This window comes from Leptopilina heterotoma, unplaced genomic scaffold (genome assembly GCF_015476425.1).
Source record: "Leptopilina heterotoma isolate Lh14 unplaced genomic scaffold, ASM1547642v1 Lhet_343, whole genome shotgun sequence".
NCBI lineage: Eukaryota > Metazoa > Arthropoda > Insecta > Hymenoptera > Figitidae > Leptopilina > Leptopilina heterotoma.
Window position 1 is genome coordinate 245808 of NW_025111029.1, and position 24940 is coordinate 270747.

Consider the following 24940-nt stretch of genomic DNA (forward strand, 5'->3'; position numbering starts at 1 on the left):
AAAAAATTTTGTTTTAATTAAAAAAATAATTAATAACTTTTTATTATAAAGGAAATTAATTACAATTAATAATCAAAATATTTTATTTTATTTATAAGAAAGTTAATTAAAAATAATAATTAGGTTTTTTTATTTTAAATTAAAAGTTCTTTATTTTTAAAAATTTTATTTTAAAAAATTGATTGATTAGTTTTTATTGAAAAACACGTTGTTTTCAAAAAAGAAAAGTAGGTAGTGATATTGGCGAGAAATGAAATTCTAGCCTTTCACGACTCAAAAAACGCGATTTCCAAGCGGTATCCTTGGAAACGGCGAAAAGTTGAAGAGGGCAGCACTAACATACACTGAAAATTTAGTATGCTATATGTATCGGTAGTCCCCACCATCGACCCTCGCCGCATCTAGTATATTTATCTAAGCATTTACCATATCTTTAAAAAGTTAGTCATATATATTAGATTAAGCAGTCAAAAGATATCTTGACCACCGCAAAAGCAATTTTTTGGAAAGGGGCCCGACGAACTGTTGTTACGGGCATGATTTTTAATATTTCATATCAAAAATTTGATATTTTATTTATTTAATAGTGTACTTTCAGAAACCAAAGTGTTCAAATAAAAAAATTTATTTATTTGATGAAAAAAAGTTATTAAAAGAAACTACGTTTTCTGGTCGTTTTGACCCCCCTGCTGGAAGTAAAGAGATACAAAGAGATAGAAAAAAGGGGATAAAAAAAGATTAGAAGGTATAATAGTTTGGGGATGCAAAATGGATACTTAAAGGAGATACAAATTGTTTATCTCTTTCTATTACCTTATTTATATCTCTTTTTATCCCTTCTAATCTCTTTATATGTAGTTTTAGATATAGAAGTATATAGAAAAATTGCTTGAAGTAAAGAGATACAAAGAGATAGAAAAAAGGGGATAAAAAAAGATTAGAAGGTATATTAGTTTGGAGATGCAAAATGGATACTTAAAGGAGATACAAATTGTTTATCTCTTTCTATTACCTTATTTATATCTCTTTTTATCCCTTCTAATCTCTTTATATGTAGTTTTAGATATAGAAGTATATAGAAAAATTGCTTGAAGTAAAGAGATACAAAGAGATAGAAAAAAGGGGATAAAAAAAGATTAGAAGGTATATTAGTTTGGAGATGCAAAATGGATACTTAAAGGAGATACAAATTGTTTATCTCTTTCTATTACCTTATATATATCTCTTCTTATCCCTTCTAATCTCTTTATATGTAGTTTTAGATATAGAAAGAGATAAAAAATTAGGGATACAAAGTGGTGAATTGAAGTAGATAGAACTTTTCTATCTCTTTCTATTCCTACATTTCTATCTCTCTCTGTATCCATTTTCATATCTCTTCTAATCTAAATAAAGGCAAAAAAGAGATATAGAAAGGGATATACTAGTAGATTAGAAGAGATAAACTTATTATATCTCCTCAAATCCCCATATTCTTAACTTTTTCTATCTCTTTTAAATGAAGTAAGGAGATAGAATATGGGATTGAAAGAAGATTAAAAGAATACCATTTGGAAAAGAAGAATGATAAAAAGGAATAGAAAAAGTTTATCGCTTTGCAGTCTCCCATTTCCATCTTTTTCTATCTCAACTTATATCTCTTTTGCATTTCTAATAAAAAAATGAAAAAGATGAAAACGAATAACTTCACTACCGCTTTAAGCGAATGTTATCAATTTTTATTAAGTTGGAAATATTTTTTTAATTTCTGCAGTCATTTATAGTAAGAATATTTTACTAACTTCTTTGTGGACATTTAGAAGGACATTTTTCTCTTATGACTCTTTAAAATTAATTTTTAAATGAGAAAAGCCTAATTATCAAAAGTGATATAATAAAAAAATATTCTTATTTTTTAAAAAATGTCACAAATTAAATTAAATATTTTAAAAGGCGTGTTTTTATGTAAAAATAAAGGTTTTTTGTAATTATTGTTATTTATTGACATAAAATTGTAATTTACAAAAAAAATTACAGTGAAATACGAAAGTTAAAATCAAAGTTAATATATTTAAAAAATAATATTTCTTCATGTTGTAAGCTCAGGTATTTTTTCCAATTCCTTATCCACTACGTCTGTATCATTCTCCTATAAAAAATAATATTGTTATGAAATTAATCCATTAACATTTTAATGTTTCGAATAAAGATTGTGAAGAAATTTAATAACTGTGAACGCCAAAAATGGAATACTCAAACTTTTGTATAATACTTAAAAAGTAATTTAAATTTATACAATTATTTTACCATTGAGTTTTCATTCAATTGGTGAACTTCTTTTTCAGTTTCTTCAGTATTTTCCTGCTGGTGCTGAATGTTTGTCGGGTTTACTGCATTTTGACCGTCTATAAAAAATTATTAATTTTATAAGTCATACGCTTAATTTGAAATATTATATTTACTTATAATTAATTGAATTAACTTATTAAAGTAATTATACTTACTGTTGGCAATTCTTTTGCAGTGCCTTTCCCGGAGTTTTGTTATGTATTGGCTTAAAATAATTGGCACATCATTTTTAAAAACATTTATTGTTGACTTATCATACGGAGGAGTGCATTTTTCGGCCCAATTTTCGAATGATTCTGAAAAATAAATTATATATTAAATATAAAATTATTTTCTTTATGTACTATAGGTGCATGTAATTATTATTTTACATAATTTACCTTGAATAGCACATATTTTTTGGGGATCAAGGCGCGGACGTGCAATTGAGTTAATTTTCCGAGTCCTGTTCGATACTTTCCCTGTAACGCTGCTATTTATAAGTATTTGAAACCCAAAGCACGCCTCAGCTAATTTATTTATAAAAATTTTTGGTGTCCTGGATGTAATTGCAACGACATCATATTTACTTTGTTCCAACCAAATATCATTTCCTAAGTGCACCTGTAATAAAAACATTGACTTAAATTAAGTTACTGCACAATACTGTTTGTTAATTCCTTATTAAAAAGTTAAAACAATTTATGTGTATAGAGTAAATAGAAGGAAAACTATAAAATACCTTATTTTTTTTAATTGACCCCACTTTGTCAAACGTACGTTTTCCAACGGCATTAGCACAATTTACTTCAATGTCTTCAATATTTTCTGTGAACAAAAAGAATGATAATGATAGATCATTTTGTTTCTGATAAAACATTTCTAGAAAACTATTGTGATATTTTTTTATTTGGTGCATTCATAATTTTACAAAGTATATTACAATATATAATACAATTTACAAATACATACTGTCTAATTCATTTAGTCTTGACAGTAATTTATCTTGTAGACCAGCATTTCGACGTCTCAAATCCTGTATGTCGGTATTCTTTTCATCTAAGTCCTTTCTCATTTCTGCTATTTGTTTGTTCTTCATTGTAATTTGATTTCTTAACAATGCTACTTCTTCTTTTAATCTTCCAACTTCAGTTGGTGATAAATCATAATTTTCATAATCTTGGTAGTTCGATAGTTTTCTCTAGAATTAAAAAAATGTATATAAATTTTTCAAACATTCACGTAAATGTAAAACTAAAAAAACAAAATTGTGAGAAAACAAAAGGAGAAAGCTTTTATTTTTATCACTCATTAAACGTCATTTAAGACTTTGAATATTAGAAGGGCATGTGTAGTTATTTTAAATCAAAAAAATTCTATAGAGTATTCTATAGAATATTTTGTAAAATTTATCTAAATTTTTTTTAAATTTCTAAGCGAATTCTATAAAATATTTCTAGTCAAATTCTATAGAATTCGTGCAAATATGCACTTAAAATATTTTTTTTGACAAATTCTATAAAATGTTCTATAGAATATCATTGTATATATAAAATAAAATATATGAAAATATGAATTCTCTATAAAGAATTTTTATTTCATTACCTTTTTTCCGTCTGCTGTGATTATATTATCAACATTGACTCGTTTGATATCAGTTATTCTCAATTTGTCCTGTGTCTGAAAAATCAGAATTATTTAATTAATGCATGCAATAATGTTAATACTTTTATATTTTACGTTACTTTAATAACTATTTATTAAATATAGAATATATAGAATATCATACATTTTACACGCATATATTTTATATAAAAAATTCAATATTTTAAATATTTATATGAAACAATAACATACAATACTGTTTTCTTCCAAAATGCCATCGATGCCATTGTTATCATTTTCAAAGGTATCATCTTCACTAGTACCACCATTATTATCATCATCATCAACATCATCATTATCATCGGTATAATCACTATTACTAATATTTGTATCATCATTGTTATCATTAATGCTATTGGTGTGCTTCTTAGTCGTAGGCGTTGTCTCTTCCCTTACTTTATTCAGATATTTTCCTTGAAGTTTCTCAATTTTTAGTTGAAGCATTGGTGATATTTCTTCTGACGGTCTATTGAAGACACGCTTAAAACTTTTTCCATGCGTTTCCTTTTTATTTGATTTTTCAGTCTCAGATTCAGATGATGGTGGAATTGATTTACTGATTGGAGGATATTTTGGTCTATCAGTTTTCATTTTCTCCAACGCTTCTTTTTTTGTATCTGAAAAGTATGTTTCCAAAATGAAAAAGTTATAAATACTAACAAAATACACAGAAAAATAAAATATCTATTTAACGAATTAGTAATGAAGAAGAAGACTTTCATTCATATACTATTCATCCCTATTAAAAATTTACACGTGTAGATTTGGCCACATGTAATTACACGTGTATTTTAAACTTTGATACTTTTTCAAACCTTTCTAGAATTTATACACGTGTAATTGCACGTGTATTTTATACTTTGTTATTTTTCAAACATTTCCAGAATTATTACACGTGTATTAATTAATTACACGTGTGATAATAATGTGTAATTACACGTGTATTTTATACTTTGAAATTTTTTCAATAATTTCGACAATTGTTACACGTGTAATTTGTACTTTGATATTTTTTCAAAAATTTCGAGAATCGTTACACGTGTAATTACACGTGTATTTTATACTTTGTTATTTTTCAAACATTTCGACAATTGTTACACGTGTAATTACACGTGTAATTTGGACTTTGATATTTTTTCAAAAATTTCGACAATTGTTACACGTGTAATTGCACGTGTATTTTATACTTTGTTATTTTTCAAACATTTCCAGAATTATTACACGTGTAATTTGTACTTTGAAATTTTTTCAATAATTTCGACAATTGTTACACGTGTAATTACACGTGTAACAATTCTCGAAATTTTTGAAAAAATATCAAAGTACAAATTACACGTGTAACAATTGTCGAAATTATTGAAAATATTTCAAAGTTTAAAATACACGTGTAATTACACGTGTAACAATTTTCGAAATTTTTGAAAAAATATCAAAGTACAAATTACACTTGTTATTACACGTGTAATAATTCTAAAAATGTTTGAAAAAGTATCAAAGTATAAAATACACGTGTAATAATTCTAAAAATGTTTGAAAAATAACAAAGTATAAAATACACGTGTAATTACACGTGTAACAATTCTAGAAAGGTTTGAAAAAGTATCATAGTTTAAAATACACGTGTAATTACATGTGGCCAAATCTACACGTGTAAATTTTTAATAGTCAAAGCCTTTTTGAGAAAATTCAAAACTTAAAATATAAATTAATCAGAAATGATATACTTTATAAAGAAATAACAATTACATTAAAATAATCATTTTCCTAAATAATATATGGGCTATTCCACGTGAGATTTATCTATACCCACACAGCACCAAAACTTTCCTGAAAATTTATTAAAGATTTACTTGCAAACTTCGAAAAATTTACTTGCAAAGTTCAGTGGAAATTGTGTAAAGATTCAAATGTTCCACTTAAATAAATGTTTATAGTCAAATTTTCCTAAAAATTTAACTTAAAACTTTCCTGAACATTTAAATTAAATTTTCGACTTCTCTCTTATAAGCGAAAATGTAACTTAAAACTTTCCTGAAAATTTAAATTAAATTTTCGTTTATGTACAGTAGGCAAAATTTTTTTTTAAATTTTCAGGAAAGTTTCACGCTAAACATTTATTGAAGTGGGACATTTAAATCTTTACAAAATTTTCACTAAACTTTTCAAGTAAATACTTCGAAGTTTGCAAGTAAATCTTTAATAAATTTTTAGGAAAGTTTCGGTGCTGTGTGGGTATACCTTTCAAATTCAAATTCGCTAACCCGACGAAGTGTACTTTAAGTTCATTTATTGAATATATCTCCTTTTTATTAATTTTTTTTTTAAATTTGTTATAAACAGCAATAGTTAACAAATAATTAACTTTGGTTAACCAAAGTTTATAACTAAAAATTTTGAAAATTTTTTAATAAAAAGGAGATATATTCATTAAATGAACCTAAAGTACAATATAATTATGAAAGAATAAAGTATTTTGATGGAGAGGAACCAAAATAAACTATTTGTTAACTAAAATTGTTTATAACAGTTTACATAAATTGTGATATGATCTGCTGATGTTTATGTGGAGATCAAATTATTATGTAATTTAAACTGATTTAAGACATGCGTAGTAATTTAAGTAAATTTCAAAGTTCTATTTCAAAAACCCACTTGCATTTATTTTGTACAAAGAATTTGTCCAGCATGTGTTTATGTTTGAATAGATAAACAAGAAACGAAAAGTTTGTGAATTTATGAGACACTTAGACAGTTTAGAGTATATAAAAAGGCCGGTGTCCCTCCCGTGGAGTGGTCGTAAAAGGAAATTTGAGATTGAAAGTAAAAGGGAAACTAAAACGTAATATTTGGGAAAACCCATTTTTTAAGAATTTGATATTATTATTGTGTTTCTTTTAATAATAATTTATTTATGCAAAATAATTTTTTGCCTCGATTGTTTTAAATCACACTGTCCTTAATAATTATATATTTATCAAAGAGGTGTATATATTTTATTACTTTTATTAATATCTCATATACTGTATAATTATTCTTTTTCTATTCAATACTTTTTATACACAAAATTGAAAAATCTTTTTCCACATTGATTCAATAGCATATTTTGTCATTGTAGAAATGAAAGATATAATAAAAATTATTTATATTTAAAAAAAATTAAAATTATTTTTATTTTTTATATATTAAAAATTGTAAAATATCAGATCTGAATTAATTATTTAATAATTAATTAAAATTATTATTAGTTAAATTAATTAATTTAATTATTATAATTATTATATTATTGTTTTATTATTACAGTCCTGGAAAAAATTGAATTTTGGAGAAGTTACAAACGATTGCAGAAATTTAATTATTTTCAAAAGTAATAAAATTCTTCACAGAAATTCAATTATATTCAAAAATTTAAAAAAATTATCCTCAAAATTCAATTATCTTTAAAAATAATAAAATTCTTCTCTGAATTTCAAGTATTTTCAAAAAATTTAATAAAATTCAATATCTAATATTTTAATAAAATTTTTTAAAAGAATTGAAATATTTATAAAAAAATATTCATAAAATTCTAAGCAAACATTAAATTATTTTCATAAATAGTAAAAATTTCACAGGAGTTCAACTATTTACAAATTTTTTATAAATTTCTTCGCAATAATTTAATTATTTTCATAAATAATTTTTTTTTAAATTCAATTATTTTCATGAATAATAAAACTCATCATAAATTTCAATTTTTTTTAAAAATGAATATCAGTTAAAATTTTAGATAATTGAATATTAAAAGCATAATGGCATGAATTTATAAAAATAATTTATAATTGAATTCTTTCGAAGAATTTTAATCAAATTTTTGAAAATAATTACATTTTTCGAAGAATTTACTTAAAATTGTATAAAAAATAATTGAAATCCTGTAAAGAATTTTATTTATTTAATGAAAATAATTGAATTCTTGAAATGAATTATTTCAAATTTTTTTTAAATAATTGAAATAATGTAAAGAATCTTATTATTTATGAAAATAATTGAATTCCTGCAACGAATTTTATTACATTTATTTTCAATAATTGTATTCTTTTGAGAACCTTTATTAAAACAGTACATTCTGAAAATATTTGAATTTCAACGAAGAATTTCATTATATTCGTGAAATATAATTCAATTCTTGCAAAGAATTTAAGAAAATAATTCCATTTTTCTAGGAACAACAAAATTAATTTTTTGTAGCAACCCTGATTTAGTCGAGACGTGGACATTTGCTTTGACTCCTCTCCTCCCTTGTGAACAAAAATCATACGAACAAAATAAAAATTTCGTAGGATAATATCCACGACGGACAACTATTGTACAGTAGAGTCTCAGATAACACGAAACAAATGAAAATTTCAAAATTTTTATTTTTTATGTGTTTAAAGAGTCAGGTAGTAGTGAACGGCTCAGTGCTTGTCACAGCTACTCGACTGATATTATCCCTTACGACCGCGCGCTGATCCCCATATTGTAACGAGACAATCATTCAATTTAAAAATCAACTAATTAAAAAATGTTCTGCTAAAAAAATTATACTTAATTTCAAATTTTTCAGTGAACACTTTTATTTTGATGTGTAGTTATTTGGACAATTTGCAAATTCGATCGAAGGGAATTCAAATTTGTAAGACTTATGTAAAGTAACATTTCGTAATAAAAATTGTTTACAGAACTGAAGATTTTATGAACTGTTAATTTTGACAATTTACAGTCAAATAAATGAAAATTGAAAAAAGAAAATCGATGTAAAGGAAATTCTGATAATGAAATTTTATAAAATTATAATTATATTATTATTATGTACATTTTCTTATTTATAGACCAAAAAATAAATATATAAAAAATCACTTACTTGTTATAAACATTACGAATGCAGAACATTTTCCCTTCACAGAACACTTAATATAAAACAGTTTATTACTATCAAAATTTGCTGGATTAAATTTACTTTTTATTTCACTTATATTTATAACATCAATGTCTTCGTGGCCTAGACAAGAGCGAGAATACTTCACACCAGCAAACATAGTCCTTTTAATTTTGTAAAAAAGCACGAACTTATATTTAAATTCACTTTAAACACATTAAAAATTTCAAAACTATATTGAGTAATTATTTAACACTGAAGATCGTCCCGCTTAGACTTGCTATATTGTATGGTATATTGCAACTATACTAATAGCCCGGCATATACCTACAGACGAAGATTTGGGTCTTGGGGTTGTTCCCCTTCCATCACTGCTGCGCAAATGCAGATATACTTAAATATTTCTTATTTCGTTGTTAATAATTTTTTCTAATAAATTTTTGATTATTTAATATAAAGTTTTTGTAAATTTTTAATTATGCACAAAATTATAATATTCTCAATATTATAATACTGTAAAATATATAGTTCAAATATTTAAAAAAAAAATTGATTCTTAAATTTACTTATATCAAAAGAATCAATATGTTGTCTTTTTACTTACCGAGATATTATTTTGTGTATGTATTCAGATTAAAATCTTTGGAAATTTGAATTTTTCATATTTTTAACTAACAATTCTGTGAAATTAATTTTTTTTAGAAACTTTAATTGCGCACTTTTTTTAAATTATTTAAAGTCTTTATTTTCTAATATATTATTTTATTGAAGAATTTATGAATAATTAAAATTTTGTAAAATTGAATTGTAAACAAATGAATTTAAAAATTCTTATAGAACTTTTTCAAAAATTACTAAAAATAATAGATTTATAGAAGATGTTTCAAATTTAATTTTGAAAAAATTATTGCAAAAATTCAATTATTTTCAAGAGCAATAATATTCTTCGCAAAAATTAAATATTATTCAAAAGTAATAAAATTCATACATTATTGTATGAATTTTTAGAAATATTAATTGAATTTTGAAAAGGTTTCAAACTATAATCTTTGAAAATTTTAAGTTTTATACTTTTAACTTAGAATTCTGTAGAATTGTTTAATCAATTATTTACGAATAATTGAAGTTTCGTAAAATTGCATTTTGTAAACAAATGGATTTGAAAATTGTCAAAGAACTTTTTCGAAAATTATTTAAAAAAATCAATTTAAAGAAGAATTTTAGTTAAAAATTATTGTAAATAATAATTGAATTGTAAATGATTTACACTGTAAAAAGAAAGGTACTAATTTAGTACCAATTTTGGGTACTAATTCGTCATTTGGTTCTATTTTAATACCGAAAATCAGCTCTAATTTAGAACCTTTTATTTACAGTGTAATCAATCTGCCATGATTTTTAATTATTATAAAACATGAAGAAATCGATGACTCCGAGTCGAAGATTTGGAGTTATCGATATCTTTATGTTTTCTAGTTATGAAAAATTTAATTTATAGTTTTAAGTAAAAATGTTCTCTTATTTGACTCAGACTGGTAATATTTTTGTAAGTAATTGGTCCGTATAGTACGTATTTTTAAACAGTTTCACTGGTTCGAGCCCTGTTAAAACTACTTTCTGATAGTTGTTAAGTTATAGATATGTTAAAATACGATTAAAACAGGTAATTTAGTTAATGAAACATCTGTTCATTTAACAACATCTTTAAAACAATTATAGAGTAAATAAATTAAAATTTCAAAAGAAAATTTTTCTTTTAAATTTTAGGTCTTTCTGGGGGACAAAAAATAAGACTATTTTCAGTGCGATTCATAAAGTTTAACTATATTTTCTTTGCATTTTTAATTTAAAATAAATACGTTTTTTGGTCATATACTAGCTTATATACTAAAAATAGTATATATTCTTAACTTAAGAATATTTTTTTTCAGTGTAATTGAATCAGTGGTATACTTATCGCTGGGAAATTAGTGAAATTTTGCTAATTCAGATTTAGAGAGTAAACATATGATGTTCTATCTCTTACTCCGTTACAATACAAAAAGAGCAAAATTGTGTTTTTGAAAAGAAATATTTTTTACAAATATTGTATAGAAAATTTATTTCTCTACAATATTTTTTTTTACTTTTTTTGCGTGTAAAATTTGTCACATCTGTAACGGCTTAAAAGACAACCAGGTATTAAGGTTTCTACTTCCCTCTATTTTATGACTTTTCTAGTGCCCTTTTTTATATTACTTATTTAGGTAAAAGAATTTTATAAAATGTGTCGAGTGAAAATAAACCGAAAGAGTGTTTGAAAACTGGCATGCCTGGAACCATAAGTTGTATTGTTGAATTTGTCAAGACACACTCAATTCAGTAAGTCTTGATTTTTTGAAAGAGAAACATCTCGTAAAATGCGTGGGTCTTAAAAAGTGATATTTAAAAATGTTTAATATTAAAATTTACAATAAATTTAAATTTTATAAATAAATGAAAGTGCAGTTTTTTAGTTTTTAAAAACATTTTCATGTAGAATATGAAATTCTAAAAAATGGATCGTGAAAATAATAAGCTCTTGTCACGAAGGAATAAAAGGTTCGTTGATGCTGACTATAACCCGAAAGATGTACACCCAACAACTCGTTGGAGATGGCGAAAGAAGTTATGCTTGCGGAATAATATTAATGCAGGTAAAAACTTACAGTAAAATATTTAGAATTTAAAATAACTCATATGCTCGAGAAAATATAAGTTTATATAGTTTAACTTAACTTTTTATAGCTTATCTGCTTATTTTGTATGCTTTTTCTTTTTTATAAATAAAGACAAAACTTTTGTTCAATTGAACAAATATAAAAAAATATTTTCTGGTAGAGAATACTGCAATAAAAGATATAGAATTAAAATATTTTGAGGGAGCATCCATAAATAACGTTACACGATTAGGGGAGGGGGGGTCGAAAAATGCAACTGACTGCAACAAGGGGGGAGGTGGGTGATTTTGAAATCTAACGTTGCGCACTTCTATGCTCTTATAAAATTAATAATTTATACATTTTTGAAGGTATAAGTCATTTTTGCAACGTTTATTTAGGGGGGGGGGTTGGTAATTTGCAACCAAATGCAACGAAGGGGGGTGGGGGTCAAAAAACCCCAAAATCAGTGTAACGTTATTTATGGATGATCCCTGAAATGTTTATACAAAATTTCAAAAATGACATTCGTATAGAATTAAAGGCATTGTAAATTTTGGTCATATTTGGATTTTATATGTATATATAATATTGCCATATTGCATTGTCAGTCGAATCGAAGAATTCACCTGCCGTGCGGTTACAATAAGGGATACTACCAGTCAGGTAGTAGTGTGTGGCCTAGAGACGATCACTCTTCGATTGTAGACTTCATTAATATTCTTTTTAATTTCGTACGCATTTCAATTCTGATTGACAATCAGATTGTCTACATGTCAGTAAAGTCAGGGAAATGTAAAGAAAACAAAATTTTTCCAGTAAAGTAAGAGAAATGAAAGGAAAAAAAATTTTTTGCCAAAGAATATAATAACATTTTAGAATTGTTTTTAATATTTTGAAAACAAATTACATGTTCAAAATTTTTAATTAAAATTCCTCCAAAAATTAGTCTTATTATTTAAATTGTACAAAAACTCTTTTATGAAATTCAATTATTTTCGAAAAATAACATTAAAACATTTCTAAAAACTAATTTTTACAATTGATTCTTCTCAGAATAAGAAATATTGATTAATATTTTCTTGTACTTTTCAAATAATCAATTAATTTTATAAGATTTTACCAAATTTAAATTGTTTGGAAATTTTTCAATTGTATATAATTAAAAAAACTATTACCTTTCAAGAATTATTTTAAAATGATATTAAAAATTAATCGTAAGAATTTCTTTATTATTATAATTTTTTGAAAATATTATACCTTAATAATTTAAGAAAAAGACATGGACAGTTACAATTATTATAAAAATTGAGGTTTTGTAATTAAATAATTGAATTCTAGAAGAACTTTCGGAAAATTATTTCAAATCGTAAAATAATTGATTTAGAGATTTATTTATTTATTTATTCATAAACGGGCAAAGTTTTTCATTTAGATGAAAATTGTAGAAAAAAATTAAATTCAGATAAGGTTATAATTTTAATTTTTAGAAACTGTTAAAATTTATAAATACTCGTTTTTCGTAAACTTTCGTACTTTACTGTAAAAAGAATTTTGCCCTAAAAATTAATTTTAATGTTAATAAATTGTGGAGGAAATGTCAATAAAATTCATATATCTAAAACTTGTGACCACCCTAACAATTTAACTGCAAATATGACCAAAATTTACAATATGGTTTTAATTATATACCAATGTCATTTTTGAAATTTTTTTGTTGATCTTATTAAAGATATCATATCAAAAGTAAACGTCTACAAATGTAAGCGTAAATGAAATTTCTTTGTTATTCGATCGTTTCGTTTATATTATGCAGATAACATTCCAATTCTATTTAGATATTTTTAAAAAATAGTAATTTTCAATGTTTTACAAAAATTTGAATAACTTCTAAAGTAATGAACGCAAGCTTATTTTAAAGGTTATTTTTTACAGAATGAGGATTATTTATAGTCATTAACGTGTAATTTTTTTCTTTGAAAATGCAGGTCGTCAAAGTTGTAATTATGTTACATTGTGGAGTTACTAATATAACATGTTATTACTATAATAACTAGCACAAATAACGCGCGCTAAAGCGCGCGTGAAGTTTCTTATTTCACTTTTAACATATATAACAATAATGTAATTTTTACTTTACTTGTCACATGAGAATAAGACTTAAATTTGTATTCCGTTAAGCATGTTATATTTTAAGGTTGACTATTTTTCATAGAAAAGCGTGATTTCCAATGAGACGATAATGAAAGATATGTTTATTACAGTATTTTTGACTTATTAATTATCAAAAATAAATTACATTTAATTACAATTAATTACTTATTTGTTATTTTGTTTCTAATAGTTTTCTAGTCAAAATTAAATAATATTATTTTCATGTCATCAACATTAAAAAATATTCAATTACTCAGAAGAATTCTACACAAAATCACTATTTTTCTAAATTTATTCAGGGAAATCAGGAAAAAGTCAGGGAATTTTGTCAAAAGTGCTGGAATAATATATTCAATTTCAAGAATTCATAAGAAAATTCTGAATGTTATTCTTCAGCGTTGAAAAGATTTTATTTATTTCAAACTTTTCCTGATTTAACAATAATTAGACTTTACAGATTTAAAATTGATTTTTTAAAATAATTTAATTATTGAAAAACTGACGAGAAAAAATTATTGTTTATGAATTATTTTTGAATAATTTTTTATTTAAAAATTAAAAAAATAATTAAATTTTATGAAATTTGTATTTAAAATTTTTTTATTAAGTAATATTAATAAGTAGCAACTGTCACGCCCGCCAAATGGAGTATTTAATTTATTATTATTATTACTCAAAAGAAATTCAATTATCTTTACAAAATTTCAATAAAAAATTCTTCGAAAAATTTATGAAAAATTACAAGAATGTTATCTTTTTAAATTATTGTATAGGTAACAACTAAACAAACGCGCGCTAAAGCGCGCGTGTTTTTTCTCTTAGTATCAATAGATAATTAATAATAATGCATATAAACCTCACCGAAAAAATGAATTAGTTAAAGTTTTTTGAAATGTTACTTCAGTAATTTACGATAAATTCCTGTTACAAATAACAAAAAACTAAAAAAATTTGTGAGCAAAAATTTTGAGTGCTTTGTTAACTTTGCACAAAATTCATTTTTAAGTCTCCCAATAATAAATTGAATTTTTGAAAATATATAACTGATTGCATAATTGCAATTATTTTCAAAAGTAGTACAATTTTTCGCAGAAATTCAATTATGTTCAAGAATTTTTTAATATTCTCGTCAAAATGTCAATTATTTTTAAAAATTTAATAAGAAATCTATTATTTACAATATTTTTATAAATTTCATCGCAATAATTTAATTATTTTTATAAATAATTAAATTTCTCTTAGGAATTCAATTATTTTCAGAAATAAAACTCATCGCAGAGTTTAAATTAGTTTTAATACAATTTTAATCAAATTCATCGAAAAAAGTAATTGTTCTTAAAAATTTTATAAAAAATCGTTAAAAGAAATCAATGATTTAAAAATGTTTTGATAAAATTCTTTAAGAGATTTCAATTTTAAGAAATTTTAAATATATTAAATAAATTATTTATTTTTGTATTTAAATTATTGAATTATATAATAAAAATTTATTTCAAAATGAATTTCAGTTAAAGTTTTACATAATAGTTGAATATTAAAAGCATTATAGCATGAATTTTAAGAAATAATTAAATTTTAAAATGGTTTCAAATCAAATTCTTTAAAAATTTGTATTTTTCATACTTATAACTAACAATTCTGTAGAATTAATTATTTTAAAAAAGTTTAATTGAATTTTGTCCTGAAATTATTTGAAGTGTTTATTTTTTAATTCGTATTTTATTGAAGAATTCTGAATAATTTAAATTTCGTGAAATTGATTTGTAAACAAATGGATTTTAAAATTTTCAAAAATTATTAAAAATGATTTATTCTTGTGAGAAATTAATAATGATTAAAATTTATTTAGAAAACAAGTTATTGATGTTTTCAAATAATTTCAGAAATTGGTAAATAAATGTAATAGAACATTTTTTGAGTGTCTAATCATTTTTAGAGTGTCTGAGTGTATCAGAATTTTCTTTAGGGTTAGGGAAGAAGTCAAAATTTTGTCAAGTAATTAAGTTTTTCATATAAAAAAAGAAAATATTTTGCAGGATTTATTTTTTAGAAAAAAAGGAAATAATGAATAATATAATAACATTAATAATTTTTTTAAATTAATAAAAATATTTTTGAATTATTTGAGAAATAAAAATAATATTATTAAATTAAAAAATTAGTAAAAAAATAATGACGTATAATATTATCTACCAGAATATATCAAAAAAACAAAAGCATGCACAATAGTCTAACTTCAAGTGTGGACAGACTGGACAGAATGGACAGAATACGACGATTATTATAGTTAATTACATAATTTTATATTACGATGTCATATTTTTCATTTTTACTTACATTAATGTTTTTATTTGTAGAATTTAAAACATCAAATCAAATGAAAACAGCAGAAGGAGAAATTCCTGTTTCTTCAAAACCATATACGCATGATGATGAGGTTAATATGATATCCTCAAAGAATTCTACAGCTAGTTGTTCACAAGATTTTCAGGAGACTTCTAATATGCCAAAAATAATAGCTTCACCAAGTCAAGAATGTATGGCACAAAATTATGAATACACTATTCAAGAACGACAAGACTTTGTTTTCAATTCTTCCAGTAATGATAACAGCGAAGATGATTGGACCGATTTTAAAGATTGTGACAACTGTTCATTGGATTTACAGATGGCTTCAGATATTTCTTCAGAAACGACTACTTCTTATGGTCAAACAAGGCGTCAAGGATTTATGTCTAGTTCTTCAAGTGATTCAGGAGATGATGATTGGAGTGATTATGAAGATTGTCAAGATAATTGTGATTGTGACAAGGAAAGTAATATACAAAATGAGTCTGTTATAGGTCAGTATAAAAAGATGAGCCACGTTATGATGTTTCCAAAAGCTGAATTGTCCATTCGTGATGTGTCTTTGATGATAATGGCTTATAGTATACGGTTTCATTGTACATATGAAGCAAGAGATGCATTATTTGAAATGAGTAAGCTATTTGCTGGTGATGAGTTTCAAAATTGGAACACCAGTAAGTTTGTAATAAATCAATTGTATGATCCACCTGATGAAGTTATCACATTATGTTTTTTTTGTGAAGAATGTTTTAATTCATTAATTCCACCAGTGACAAAAAAAAGTTTTAAAAAATGTAACGTCAAATGTATTTGCGGGAAAGAATATAACTTGACGACTGAATCTTCAAATTATGTCATTGCCCTGGATTTAAAATATCAGCTGGAATTACTTTTTAAAGATGAAGAAATAAAGACTGCGTTACTACAAAATATTCGTAAAATAAACTTACGTAAAAATAAATCTGGGAAAATAAAGGATGTTTACGATGGGTTATTATATAAAAAATTGCGAAAAAAGCATCCTAATTTGAATTTCATAACTTTAAATTTTAATACGGATGGTGCTCCTTTGTGTAATAGTGCAAAAAAATCATTTTGGCCTCTACAAATAATCATTAATGAATTGCCACCTAAACTTCGGTTCAAACATCCTATTTTGACTGGTTTAAGTATAAACAAAAAAGAACCGACCCCAGAATTTATGAATTCTTACATGCAACTTTTTGTAAAACAAATGGAACTTTTATCTAAAAATGGTATTGAAATAACAGATGAAAATGGAAAGCCAATGAATTTAAAAGTTTTCCCCTTATGTTCATGTGTTGATTCTGTTGCGAGACCCATTCTGCAAAATAGATTACAGTACAATGCTTATTGTGGATGTAGTTGGTGCTATGCAAAAGGTGTTTATGATTGTAACGCGATACGTTATCCTGTAAAAAAGAAAGATGCAATGTTGAGAACCCAAAAAAGTCATAAAAAAGACTGCAAGGCTAAAAAAAAATCCAAGAAACCAACAATACACGGAGTGAAAGGTAACTCAGTATTGCTTTCTCTATTAACTTTTGACATAGTATGGGGTTTTCCCGTCGATTACTTACATGCAGTGCTGCTAGGCGTGGTAAAATACATATTTAACATTTGGATTGAAACAAATATTATCACAGCAGGAAAACTTAAGCAGTTAAATGAAAAACTTCTTCAAATTACTCCTCCACAAGAAATTCATCGTCAACCAAGACCGTTGAATGAGAGAGCGAAATGGAAGGCTTCTGAATGGCGATCGTTTCTATTATTTTACTCCGTCATATGTTTGAGAGAGATAGTGCCAACGGACGTATTAAATCATTATGCTTTACTTGTCGAAAGTATATTTATTTTATTACAAGATTCTATAACTGAAGAAGAATTAAAAGTATGTGAAGAAAAATTACTCATTTTCGTGACTAGATTGCAAGAGATGTTTAACTACAGCGTTATGACTTTTAACATACATAGTCTTCTACATTTAGTTGAAACAGTGAGAAGAACTGGACCTTTGTGGGCTACATCAACATTTCCTTTCGAAGGTGCCATTTTCTACCTTAAACGAGCAATAACTGGACCAAAAGGTGTTTTTGACCAGATAGCAAAAAGAACTTTATTAAAGCTTAGTTTCGATTATACCCTTAAAAAACTTGCAACGTCTGAAAAGTGTGTAAATTTTTGCGAAAATCTTTTCTCTCCCTCCGAATGTCAGAATGCTATCAAGGCAAGCAATGGAATTGTACTTTTGGATGCAATAGGAGAAAATGAACTAGGTGAGAAACTGTTTAAACGTTGTATATACAAATCAAAAATGTTACATAGTATAAAATATGAAAGACCTACTAAAACTAATGATATGTTCGTAATGTTAATTTCTAAAGAAATTGGTGAAATAGTTGATATTAAGCTTGTTAATGACAATACTTATATAGAATTAAATGTATTCAGCACAGTTCCTGATAATACAATACCTGTTTCTCATATTAAAAAAATTCAACGTACTACTTCAATCATTAAAGTTCCAATAGAATTTATTCAAGAAAAGTTAATGTATATGCAGGTTGATAATGTTTCTTACATGTCGAAAATGCCCAATACAGTAGAAATACAATGATAATATTTAATACGAAAAAATAAAAGAATTTTGTAAAACATATTGACCAAAAACTTGTAAAATTAAAAGAATGTAGTCTTCCTAATAAAATCTTATTTTTTATTCATATATAGCCTTCCTTTCCAATAAAATCCGGAACTGTCTTGGTTATAAAATATTAAATAATCAAGAATACTAGTAGTTATTAGTATCTCATACAAGTATTGCTTTCCTATTATACCAAAGTATAAAGTAAAAAAGTATGTTAGTATAGAGAAAATTTTAAAAGTTATTGAGAAAAGGTGATTAGAAAAGATAATAAAAAGTATAAATAAGATTATCCATATAAGGTGATAGAAAGGTATAGAGAAGTTCATTTAAAGTTATTGAGAGAAGGTGAATAATGGGAATAAAGAAGTGCCAATAAGATGCTATATAAAAAGCGATACAAGGGTATAAATAAGATATTAATATAGTTAATAAAAACAGGTTATAAATCGAGATAAAAAAGAAAATCTAGAATGTTTTCTCATGAAAAAATATAGAAGTTTATAGACAGGTTATTAAAAGGTATTAAGAATAGGTTATTAATAGGTATAAAGAATAATGTTTATAAAGTCGTGCATTAAAAGAGATACAAGTAAATAGACAGGTTATTAAAAGGTATTGACAATAGGTTATTAATAGGTATAAAGAATAATGTTTATAAAGTCGTACATTAAAAGAGATACAAGTAAATAGACAGGTTATTAAAAGGTATTGAGAATAGGTTATTAATAGGTATAAAGAATAATGTTTATAAAGTCGTACATTAAAAGAGATACAAGGAAATAGACAGGTTATTAAAAGGTATTGACAATAGGTTATTAATAGGTATAAAGAATAATGTTTATAAAGTCGTACATTAAAAGAGATACAAGGAAATAGACAGGTTATTAAAAGGTATTGACAATAGGTTATTAATAGGTATAAAGAATAATGTTTATAAAGTCGTACATTAAAAGAGATACAAGAAAATAGACAGGTTATTAAAAGGTATTGACAATAGGTTATTAATAGGTATAAAGAATAATTAAAAAAAGTTTATAAAGTCGTACATTAAAAGAGATACAAGGAAATAGACAGGTTATTAAAAGGTATTAAGAATAGGTTATTAATAGGTATAAAGAATAATGTTTATAAAGTCGTGCATTAAAAGAGATACAAGAAAATAGACAGGTTATTAAAAGGTATTGACAATAGGTTATTAATAGGTATAAAGAATAATTAAAAAAAGTTTATAAAGTCGTACATTAAAAGAGATACAAGGAAATAGACAGGTTATTAAAAGGTATTGAGAATAGGTTATTAATAGGTATAAAGAATAATGTTTATAAAGTCGTACATTAAAAGAGATACAAGGAAATAGACAGGTTATTAAAAGATATTGAGAATAGGTCATTAATAGGTATAAAGAATAATGTTTATAAAGTCGTACATTAAAAGAGATACAAGGAAATAGACAGGTTATTAAAAGGTATTGACAATAGGTTATTAATAGGTATAAAGAATAATGTTTATAAAGTCGTACATTAAAAGAGATACAAGGAAATAGACAGGTTATTAAAAGGTATTGACAATAGGTTATTAATAGGTATAAAGAATAATTAAAAAAAGTTTATAAAGTCGTACATTAAAAGAGATACAAGGAAATAGACAGGTTATTAAAAGGTATTAAGAATAGGTTATTAATAGGTATAAAGAATAATGTTTATAAAGTCGTGCATTAAAAGAGATACAAGAAAATAGACAGGTTATTAAAAGGTATTGACAATAGGTTATTAATAGGTATAAAGAATAATTAAAAAAAGTTTATAAAGTCGTACATTAAAAGAGATACAAGGAAATAGACAGGTTATTAAAAGGTATTGAGAATAGGTTATTAATAGGTATAAAGAATAATGTTTATAAAGTCGTACATTAAAAGAGATACAAGGAAATAGACAGGTTATTAAAAGATATTGAGAATAGGTCATTAATAGGTATAAAGAATATTGTTTATAAGGTCGTACATTAAAAGAGATACAAGGAAATAGACAGGATTTTAAAAGTAGTAGAGAAAAGGTGATTGAAAGGGATAACGAAGAATTGTAATAAGATTGTATATAAAAAGAGATAGAAGGGTTTAAAATGGCTATTAAAAGTTATTCAAAAAAGGTGATTAAAAGAGATATCCGAGCAAGTTGATAAAGGTAGGAATAGAAAGCCATAAAGAAGTATAGGTAAGAGATTAAAAGTTATACAATATTCATATCTCTTTCTATCTTAGCAATAGAAAGGGATTAAAAGAGAAAAGGTTTCTATCTCTTTACTTCCAGCAGGGCCATGTAACGTCTTAAATAAGTTATTATTTAATTGAAAATATCAAAAACTAGCTTTTAAAAGCGCACTCTGAAGAAAGAACCCAAGAAAGGAAAAATTTTAGGTTATGTTAATTATTTTTGGAAATAAAAATACACAAAGGAGATCAACTCTTAATATAAACATGTTACGCTCAAATCTTCATTAGTGGAATTCCACGCCAAGTGATCTGGGTCCAAATTTACACGGAATATTTTAAAAACTTGTTAGTTTCTTTAAAACAAAAACGAAAAAATATTTTCTATTTTGGGTTTTTTAAATGTTTTTATTCATTTTCTGATGGTGTAAACAAATTTAAGAAAAAAAATTTAACCTTAAAAAATCAAATTTAAAAATAAAATTTTATTTTTTTATCAATTGGACATTTTTATTTAAAAAAACTTTTTCATCAAGGTAAGGTTTCTTCCTAAAAAAAATGTATAGGTCAAAACGTGGGACAAGGACTTTTAACTGGTCAAATTAAGCATTTACTTCTGCAGTGCTCTGGCCCACATTGGAATTTTTTTACAATTTACTGTTAAAATTGTCTACAGCTTACAATATTTAACCGATTTGAGTGTTCTCAAATTTATTAAAGGGAAATAAATTCTTAAGACATCCAGCGAGGACGATTTTTCAGATTTTAATTGTTTATAATTTTTTTTTAATCAAAGTTAACAAATCAATTAATACACTTTTTTAAAAAAGAACGTTTATTTTCTTATTCCGTTGCTGCATATGATCTAAATCAATTTAAATTTATCCAATATGACCACCAGATAATAAATATAGCATAAAATGATTTATTTTAATTGTTATAAACAATATACAGCCCAACAACGCGCAGCCATATCGATTCTGGTCATTTAGAAAAGCTTTAGAAAGCAAGTATTTTGTGTTGAAATCATTGCAGTAATAAACCATATCGAAATCATTTTTTTGAGTTAAACTCCTTTAGAGTATTGTGATTTATTTCTTAAAATGATATTTTGTTAGGCAAAAAAGTTTTTTTTTTTAGACCGTTTTAAACATCTTATTTCATTCAGAATTTTTAATGTTATTTTTCATAAAATTTTTATTAATTGTTTAAAATTAATTTTGATAGAGATACAAATTTGTCATTTATTATTATTATTTTGATATTCTTCTATTAAACTAAGATTCACCACAATAACTAACTTTCTAATGGACTCAGTGAAAAACCAAAAATGTCTAATTATATTACTTTATTTTCATTATTACACTACAACGATGTTTACATCTATACCGAACTTAAACTTTTGAAGCGCCAACCTTCATATTGTATCTGTTTTTATATGTTACAAATGTAACTCTTAGAATTAGGAAGTACGTAATGTACGAAAGGGCATGTCCCGTTATGTTATTAAATAAATAAATAAATAAATAAATTAAATGAAAAACTGAAAAATCGGCATAAAGATTAGATTTTTTAATATTACTCCCTCCCAGTTCATACAAGCACAAAAATATCTATAAAAAACTAAAGAAGTATCAAATTTGCTAAAAAATAGAAAAAAGTGCTTTAGCTCTACAAGTTTCAGAGTCATGATCTTCTAAAGTCAGATATGTATTAGGTAAAAAATCAATTGAAAAAAATTTTCTCAAACGCTTGCTCTGAAAAGAGTAAAAAAAACGTGGCGAAAGTAAAACTTTTCTCCACTCCTCTAAACAGAGTAGCAAGAACTTTTTTTAAACAAATAAGCATATTTTAGAAACGCTGTATTTGTTTATAAATCTGAGCGGTCAAGTTATAGATATTATAGAGAATCATTTTCTGAAGAAAATAAGCCATCATTGACTTAAATCGAATCAGTTTTTAAAAAGTTTAACCTTTTAAGGTCATGTTATTCAGTGGTCACGTGCTCCATATACTTCACTATGGGAACACGTGACCACTGAATAACATGACCTTAATATGAAGAAAATTTTGATCTTATGCAAAATGACTATAAATAATCAATTTTTGTAAGTTTAAAATTTTTTTCTTGAAAATTGATATTTATTCTTCCAGAAGGTACAAAGAACAATAAGATTAAAAAATTCTTTAAGGTATTTGTCGCGCGACTGGTCACTCTCAAAAGTTTGTATCCGTTGACTGTACTTATGAAACGATTATGAATGCGAGTTTCCGAAAAACTTTTGCGGACGTACAGTTTGACACAGATGTTTTCAATGTATATTCATAACCTCTCGCATGAAAAACGATCGTGGCAACGTCGCAAGTTTGGCGTATGGCCGTCTTTAAAATTTCGCGCCAAAAGTAGCAGACAAGCTGTAGTATTTAACAAGCGCTATTGCCACGTTTACGAATTCACCTGTCATTTACAGTAAATGTTAAAATAATTTTTCAAGTTTGATGTTAAATATCTTTTAAACGAGACGGTGAAAAATTTTCATTTTTTTTATAAAAGTTCATTTTGGTTCTATAAATAAAACTTTAGTTTTTCTAAAAAATCTGTCGATTAGTATAAGTGCAAAAATTAAAAATCTGTGGTTTTCATTTGGTTTTCCTATACCGTACATGTTAAAAATCGAAACTTTGATTTCATTTTTTGAGACTTACAGACGGTCAATTTTATTTTAATAGGCCTTATTTTGTAGATAAATATCCAAAGAATAATTATGTGAAATTTAAAAAAATTCTGTCGAAAACGAATTTACGCGACAAATACCTTAATATGTCAATTCAATATTTTTTCTGAAGGTCTGCATACCAGTAAACAACCTCCTATTAAAAATCTATTTATATTGTTTCTCAGAGTTTTTAAACTTAGAAATTTTTTCATAAAAGATAACAAAATAAATTTTACTTCCGAGAAAAATCAATATAGTTTGGAGTTTTTGACATTGTTTTACTTCCAAAATAAATTTTACTTAATTTTAAGAATAGTTTACTAATTTTCAATTTACTCTGCGGAAATAACCATTTTTAATAGCAAAATTTATTCTTTTCAAAGTCAATTTTTTAAATATAAAAATTATTTAAATTTTCCTTGAACATTACAATTAGCTGTTAAATATTTCTATTTATTAAGAGCAAATTTTCCAATTTTTGAAATAAATTTTTCCAATTTTTATAAAAAAAAATTATCTTTTAAAATAGTAAAAAGTATTCCGGAAATAAAAATTTTTAACATTAGAGTTTACTAATGTTTTACTGAAATTTACTTTATACATAATAAGATTAATGGAATTTTTAAATCGAAAGTAAAATTGTAATATAAATTTTTATTTTTAGCACTAAAATTACTTTTGCTGATCCTCGCTTCTTACCGTGTTGCACAATTGAAGGGCTACATAAAATAAGGGGACGAACGCATGGTTGAAAGGGATAATATCAGTCAGGTAGCAGCGAGCGGCTCAAGGCCTGTCACTGCTACCCGACTGGTAGTATCCCTTCCAAGCCTCGCGTTCATCCCCTTATTTTATGTAGCCCTTCAATTACCGCCTGTAAAATTATATTTTTATCTTCATTAAAAGTTCCTTATTTGTTATGTAAAATCGAAATAAGTTTTTATTAAATATTTTGGACGTAATATAAACTTAAATATCAATTTTTTGTATTAAAAATTGTTCCTTCTTCCGCACTATTACTTTCAAAAATTACCAACATAACCTCAAAATTTGGGTGAAAAGATTTGTGCTATTCTTTCACTCACAAAATTCTACTTTCTTACACGCTTATTCCTATGTCACTGACTTTAAACATTAATATTTCAATAAAAAAGTACTAATCATACATGATTATTACCTTACTGTAATCTAACGATTGCGACGATTTTTTCTTTGTTGATTTTTGCAATGCAGATAGCCAAAACCGCCAAAACACACGTTTGCGACAATTTGTTACGTATTTTTGGGTAACATACG

The 24940-nt window shown here is 25.0% G+C and overlaps 2 protein-coding genes across 2 annotated transcripts in view; both read right to left on the reverse strand.

Moving 5' to 3' along the window:
- Window positions 1–24910, reverse strand: part of LOC122505114 — a 63497-nt gene extending 38587 nt beyond the window's left edge. The window contains exon 1 of the mRNA XM_043616575.1: window positions 24822–24910. The gene's annotated coding sequence lies outside the window, so the exon portion shown is untranslated. The remainder of the gene's footprint in view (window positions 1–24821) is intronic.
- LOC122505117 (autophagy-related protein 23-like) lies at window positions 2069–9157 on the reverse strand. Its single transcript, XM_043616577.1, has 9 exons — window positions 8855–9157; window positions 4165–4589; window positions 3913–3987; window positions 3280–3508; window positions 3050–3135; window positions 2709–2931; window positions 2484–2624; window positions 2287–2384; window positions 2069–2128 (listed from the first exon to the last, which is right to left on the reverse strand). The coding sequence occupies exons 1-9, from the start codon at window positions 9027–9029 to the stop codon at window positions 2069–2071; spliced, it is 1512 nt and encodes a 503-aa protein (XP_043472512.1). The 5' UTR covers window positions 9030–9157.
- Window positions 24911–24940: the final 30 nt, after the last annotated feature.